Source organism: Ammodytes marinus (assembly GCF_949987685.1).
Source record: "Ammodytes marinus genome assembly, contig: scaffold_168, whole genome shotgun sequence".
NCBI classification, from domain to species: domain Eukaryota; kingdom Metazoa; phylum Chordata; class Actinopteri; order Uranoscopiformes; family Ammodytidae; genus Ammodytes; species Ammodytes marinus.
The window spans coordinates 40001-47500 of record NW_027648524.1 but is presented as its reverse complement, the minus strand read 5'-3'; the positions used below and the strand labels follow the sequence as shown (position 1 = coordinate 47500).

Sequence of the window (7500 nt, the reverse complement as noted above, 5' to 3'; positions counted from 1 at the left end):
CACACACACACATTCAGAGAAACGCACACACACACACATTCAGAGAAACACACACACACATATTCAGATAAACACACACACACACACACATTCAGAGAAACGCACACACATATTCAGATAAACACACACACACACATTCAGAGAAACACACACATTCAGAGAAACACACACACACACTCAGAGAAACACACACACACACACACACACACAATATGATAGGAAACTAACCCTGCGTTCCAATCCCCATACTTTATTTAGTATGGTAGTAGAAAAAAACATTTAGGATGTCCCGATTCCTGTGGCCAGATTTACTGCAGGTCATCCCCCTCTCTCTCTCTCTCTCTCTCTCTCTCTCTCTCTCTCTCTGTCTCCCCATTTCAACTCTGTACTGTCTAATAAAGCTTGAAAATGCCAAAATGATCTAAAAGAAAAGTTAACCAATTATTATAAATATTACAGCTATAGTTCCTGTCCATTGACTTATCTCTAGCGTGGTCCAAAAAAATTCACCCCCCTCAGTGTTGTCATGGAGATATGACCTAAACATACAGACTAAAATGGTTTTGTGGCCCAGGTTGTAAATAGGTTTTAATAAGACTTTGAAAACGGCCTGTCTAACAAGTGAGTCAAAGAAAAACTGCTCGGTCTTGGTACCACCCCCCTAGTGGCACTTCCTGGTTACTACAGTTGTGGTCACTTCCTTATTGGATGCTGGTAAAAATCCCTGAGGTTGGGGCTTGGTATTAACAGAGTGATGGGTTGTGTTCCGAATCGCATACTCTTTCTTTTTTCTATTCTACATCCGACGATAAAAAGAATCTAGTTAGGATGCAGTAGGCATACTATTGGGACATACTTTTCTCTCTTATTTCATCATAACATTGCGCCTTGATCTTGCCTCTTGCTTTTATATCCGTCGCATCCCCGTTTGTTTTCATATGGAGGCTTCGTCGATGTGACGTCACTTCACGTGCGCACTGGATTGTGGGTCAGAATTGCCCCAAATAGGATGCACTTTTCAACACTAACAATCTTGGCCGCATGAAGTAGGACATCCAGGTACTTCTAACCATCCTAAATCTGGCCACAAGAATCGGGACATCCTAAATCTTTTTTCTACATACTATATAGTAGAAAGTATGCGATTCGGAACGCAACCAGAGTGATGGTCAGAGGTAGCAGCTTGACTTACTGTCTGAGTAGTTGTCTTCCTTGTTTCCAGGTGAGCTGACTGTTGGCAGGAACAGCTGAGACCTCGGAGTCTTTGGTTTCTGTAGGAGACAGACAGACAGACAGACAGACAGACAGACAAACAGACAGACAGACACACACAGTCAGACACCCACCCACACACACACGCGCAGATAGACAGACACACACACCCACACACAGAGACAGACACCCACAAACACACACGCAGACAGACAGACAGACAGACAGACAGACAGAGACACACACACACGCACACACACACACACACACACACACACACACACACACACACAGACACACACACACACACACACACGTTTAATAACATTATGAATATGCTTGAAGGAGGAGATGTAAGGATGTAACGTTGTCCTTCTAAAATTAAAAATCCTTTTGGTTTGATCTCCCACCTGATTCAAAGCTGGGCATCGACAGACAGACAGACAGACAGACAGACAGACAGACAGACAGACAGACAGACAGACAGACAGATCTCCCACCTGATTCAAAGCTGGGCATCTTCATCTCTCCTTGGTTTAACTCTGTCCCATATTTTAACTTGTGATATTTAGCTCTGGGGAGGAAAAAAATAAAAATAAAAAACATAATTAACATTTTATCACCAACCAACAGATTTAAACATCACAATGAATCCAAAAGAATATCAGTGGAAGTCACAGACTGTGTGAGGCCAATGTAAAGGTGGAGACAGTAATTCTGGAGAACGCTTGTTGTCAAAATCAGTGAATATCTCCTCATGATCCACTACCTGTCTGTACTGTAGAGCTGCAACGATTAATCGACGAATCGATTACTAAAATAATCGCCAACTATTTTGATAATCGATTAATAGTTTTAAGTAATATTTTAATTAAAAAAAATTCCAAATTCTCTGATTTCAGCTTCTCAAATGTGAATATTTTCTGGTTTCTTTAATCCTATTATGACAGTAAACTGAAATATCTGTGTGTTTTGGACATAACAATACATTTGAGGACGTCAACATGGACTTTGGAAAATTGATCAACATTTTTCACCATTTTCTGACATTTTACGGGCCAAAACGAGAAAATAATCGACAGATTAATCGATTATCAAAATAATCGTTAGTTGCAGCTCTACTATACTGTGTGTGGTGGAAAAAAAACTGGCATGTTGCTAGCTACGGTGGCCCGTTCTTTATGTGCAAGTTTACAGAGCCTAGGCTTTCACAGATTTATTTTTCAGTGTGTGAGTGAGCGAGTGAGTGAGTGAGTGAGTGAGTGAGTGAGTGAGTGAGACTGTGTGTGTGAGTGAGACTGTGTGTGTGAGTGTGTATGTGTGCCTGTGTGCGAGAGTGTGTGTGAGTGAGTGATTGAGTGAGTGAGTATGTGTGTGTGTCTGAGAGAGAGAGAGAGAGAGAGAGAGAGAGAGAGAGAGAGAGAGAGAGAGAGAGAGAGAGTGAGAAGAGTGAGTAAGAGTGTGTGTGTGTGTCTGTTCCTGTGTGTGTGTGTGTGTGTTCCTGTGTGTGTGTGTGTGTGTGTCTGTTCCTGTGTGTGTGTGTGTCTGTTCCTGTGTGTGTGTGTGTGTGTGTGTGTGTGTGTGTGTCTGTTCCTGTGTGTGTGTGTGTGTGTGTGTGTGTGTGTGTGTGTCTGTTCCTGTGTGTGTTCCTGTGTGTGTGTGTGTGTGTGTGTGTGTGTCTGTTCCTGTGTGTGTGTGTGTGGTTGTAATGAGTTCTTACCTTTCTTGTTTTAAAGCGTATTCTAACATTTTTATTCTTCTAACCAGATCGTTCTTCAGGTTCTCTTGTCCTTTCCTCTCGCCCTGAAGAAACGCTATCCTCGCCTACACACACACACACACACACACACAGGAACAGACACACACACACACACACACACACACACACACACACACACACACACACACACACAGAAAGAGAGAGAGAGAGAAGTGTTATCCATATGGTAAAACAGTAATGATCCCAGGTCAAAGGTGAAATAAGGAATAAATAATTTTTCCTTTTAGACTTTTATTTCATGATGTCCGTGGAACAGTTTGGCCAATATTTAAAGGTGCAGTGTGTAATATGACATCATCAAGAAAGTTCTACAAAGTTCTAGAATGCAACGCTCCCTGGGTAACCCCACCCCTTTAGAATAATAACAGAAGCTACAGTGGCCTTCAAGGACAAGAACAATTCTAAATTTTAAACAATGCACCTGATGACATTCCAACTATGACACTTTCAAGATGGCGGCACTAGGCCTTGGTCCAAAATATGCAGAAATATGGACATACCTGTATATGAGACCCTTTGTAAGGGAAAAAAAAATAATTCAAAACATTTTTATCAGCTATTATGCACTTAATTAAACATACTTATGGATATTATAATTACTTTCTACAAAATCTGCTAGGAAATAAAACCCAACATTCTACACACTGCAGGTTTAAGAGGTTCAATTTTAATTTTATTTACACAAAAAACATTACATAATACATTGTGTTGAACTCTGCGACTATGATATTGTCATCGCCATGTCTGTCTTTTGATTGGTCGACTATTAGTTTATTTTGAAAGTAATGTTGATTATCGGAAAAATCTACCAAAATAAAATACACAATTCCTTCACTGGTATTGAAGTGCTTGTACTGATAGGAGGCAAGTTGGATAATAACTATTAATACCCCAAATTAAGGGCACAAAAAACAATAGGAAAAATGCATAGGTCTTCAGTTTCATTTTCAAACGGGACAAAATACAGAAGCAGCTGTTACTCATATCATATCAGAGACGCATCATAACACACACACACACACACACACACACACACACACACACACACACACACACACACACACACACACACACACACACACACACACACACACACACACACACACACACACACACACACACACACACACACACACACACACACACACACACACACACACACACACACTTAGAAGCTCAAAGGCCCGTCCATATCACCTCAGTCAACCTGGAGCCTCAACACCTGTCTCACAATTAATTTACTTGTCTGTCTGTCTGTCTGTCTGTCTGTCTGTTCGTGTGTGTGTGTTTTGATGTGTGTGTGTATGTGTGTGTGTGTGTGTGTGTGAGCAGCTGCTACTGAAACCCAAAACTGATGAAGGCCTGAGAGCTATTTATACACACACACACATACAGAGAAAGACACACACACACACACACACACACACACACACATACAGAGAAAGACACACACACACACACACACACACACACACACACATACAGAGAAAGACACACACACACACACACACACACACACACAGAGAGAGAGAAACACACACACACACACACACACACACAGAGAGAAACACACACACACACACACAGAGAGAGAGAAACACACACACACACACACACACACACACACACACACACACACAGCTGGACGCTCTGTGCCAGGGTGCCCATAGCAACTTCCTCTAGGGAAGGTCACCATGACGACGGGAAACTCAGAGGACATCCTCCGACCAGAGTGTGTGTGTGTGTGTGTGTGTCTCTCTCTGTATGTGTGTGTGAGAGTGTGTGTGTGTAAGGCTGTGTGTGTGTGTGTGTGTTTCTCTCTGTATGTGTGTGTGAGGCTGTGTGTGTGTGTGTGTGTGTGTGAGAGAGTGTGTGTGTGTAAGGCTGTGTGTGTGTGTGTGAGGCTGTGTGTGTGTGTGTGTGTGTGTAAGGCTGTGTGTGTGTGTGTGTGTGTGTGTGTGTGTGTGTGTGTGTGTGTGTGTGTGTGTAAGGCTGTGTGTGTGTGTGTGTGTTTCTCTCTGTATGTGTGTGTGCGAGAGTGTGTGTGTGTGTGTGAACTTGGAGGATGACGTCTCAGATTAAACTCTCACTGCCTTGCTCTGATTGGTCAGTTATGTGAGTGACAGCCACAGCTCCACACCAACATAAACTCCTCTTTAAGATCCCCCATGAATACCAGAAGGCATACGTGTGTGTGTGTGTGTGTGTGTCTCTCTCTATGTGTGTGTGTCTCTGTGTGTGTGTGTGTGTGTGTGTGTGTGTGTGTCTTTCTCTGAATGTTTCTGTGTGTGTGTGTCTCTGAATGTTTCTGTGTGTGTGTGTGTGTGTGTGTGTCTCTCTCTCTGTATGTGTGTGTCAGTGAGCGTGTGTGTTTCTCTAAGTGTGTGTGTGTGTGTGTGTGTGTGTGTGTGTGTGTGTCAGTGAGTGTGTGTGTGTGTCTATATGTGTGTAATTGTGTGTCTCTCTCTCTCTCTGTACGTGTATTTGTTTCTCTGAATGTGTGTGTGTATGTTTCGGTGTGTGTTTCTCTGAATGTGTGTGTGTGTGTGTGTGTGTAGCCACTGACACAGTAAACTACCAAGCGTGTGAATCATGCTCAGTATTTGGGGGGTTAGGTTCTCCATCATAGCATCAACAGTGTAATGTTACGCCATTTTGCAATAGGCTAAATATGCTACCGCTACTAGAGTGATGAGGAGAAAATAACTAAACGCTCACAAACAAAAAACTATGGTTGCGTTCTGAATCTCATACTCTTTCTTTTTTCTATTCTACATACTACATCCGACGATAAAAATAATCTAGTTAGGATGCAGTAGGCATACTATTGGGACATACTTCACTCTCTTATTTCATCATAACATTGCTCCTTGATCTTGCTTTTATATCCGTCTCATCCCCGTTTGTTTTCATATGGAGGCTTCGTCGATGTGACGTCACTTCACGTGCGCACTGGATTGCGGGTCAGAATTGCCCAAATAGGATGCACTTTTCAACACTAACAATCTTGGCCACATGAAGTAGGACATCCGGGTACTTCTAACCATCCTAAATCTGGCCACAAGAATCGGGACATCCTAAATCTTTTTTCTACCAAACTATATAGTAGAAAGTATGAGATTCGGAACGCAACCAAAGACTTGATTGCAATTTATACATGGGCAGTTAAAGGTGTAGTCAGTGATTCTGGAGAACGCTTGTTGTCAAAATCACTTTGTGTCAAAATCAGTGAATATCTCCTCATGATCCACTCTACCTGTCTGTACTGTGTGTGCTCTTAAAATAAATCGAGTGTGGGGGGGCGCCCTTAGCTCAGTTGGTAGGGCGTCCCCCCCCATGGGCCTCGGCCAGCAGTGGACCCGGGTTCGATTCCAGCCCGCGGTCGTTCTCTGCATGTCACTCCCCTCTCTGCCCCATTTCAACTCTGTCTCTACACTATCAATAAAGCATAAAAATGCCAAAAGAAAATATCTTAAAAAAAAAAAAAAGTATAGGGAAACAAGAAGACAAACAGCAAGTTGGCCCAACAGTACCTGCAACGTTAATCCCAAAGCTACAAAGGTGTTCTGCTAAAAGTTATGACTAGGGGTGCTCCGGTGGTGTAGTGGATAGAGCGTGTACCATATTGGCTCCGGCCTTCATTGCAGTGGTCGCGGGTTCAAATCCGACCCGTGGACCTTAACTGCAGGTCATCCCCCCCCCTCCCCTCTCTCTCTCTCTCTGTCTGTCTCCCCATTTCAACTCTGTACTGTCTAATAAAGCTTGAAAATGCCAAAAAATTATCTTTAAAAAAAAAAGTGATGACAAGAGGAGTTAGAGATGGAGAGATGTATTATAGGATATTCATGCTTTGGACATCATGGTTCCTAACATGTTATCAAAATATTAACTTTGTTGACATTAAAGCTGGGGTGGAGGATTTGGGGAGAAAATGGCAGTTGGGATAGAGATTCGAATCCAAATACCTCAACCGCTCCACTTGTTCTCTTTGGTCCCTCCCCTATGGTCCCTCCCTGACACGCTCTACACCAACAAAGTCGTGCCAAAGTGAATGGACAGTCCCAACAACAGCCAATAAGAACAGAGAATCGGGGGGGGGGGTCTCGCTCTGATTGGTCAAAGTGTACAGCTCATGTTAACTTTGACCAATCAGAAATCCTCCACCCCAGCTTTAAGGGAAAGGACAGGCTACTCCTTGCAAAACTTTCCAAAAACCATGATAATACACTCACTGTCAAAAGGGTGGAAAAAATAATTTCCGGTCAGAAGAAATCAGTTTGCTGACTGATGACAAAGCAGTGATGTCATGAGTGAGTCATTAACATTTACAGGAAACTGACCGCGGCTGTTGACTAAACCTTCTGTATTTGTCCTGAGTGTCAGCTGTTAGTTTAACTGTGTGTGTGTGTGTGTTTGTGTGTGTGTGTGTGTGTGTGTGTGTGTAACGGTGTGTGTGTGTGTGTGTGTGTGTAACTGTGTGTGTGTGTGTAACTGTGTGTGTGTGTGTG

General features: G+C 42.8%; 1 protein-coding gene across 1 annotated transcript in view; it reads right to left on the bottom strand.

Moving 5' to 3' along the window:
* Positions 1 to 7500, bottom strand: part of strn3 (striatin, calmodulin binding protein 3) — a 41111-nt gene that overhangs the window by 21927 nt on the left and 11684 nt on the right. Inside the window, exons 2-4 of the mRNA XM_080054307.1 lie at positions 2933 to 3036; positions 1713 to 1786; positions 1193 to 1271 (exon numbers count right to left, since the gene is read on the bottom strand). Coding sequence (XP_079910433.1) covers positions 1193 to 1271; positions 1713 to 1786; positions 2933 to 3036 — 257 coding nt within the window. The remainder of the gene's footprint in view (positions 1 to 1192; positions 1272 to 1712; positions 1787 to 2932; positions 3037 to 7500) is intronic.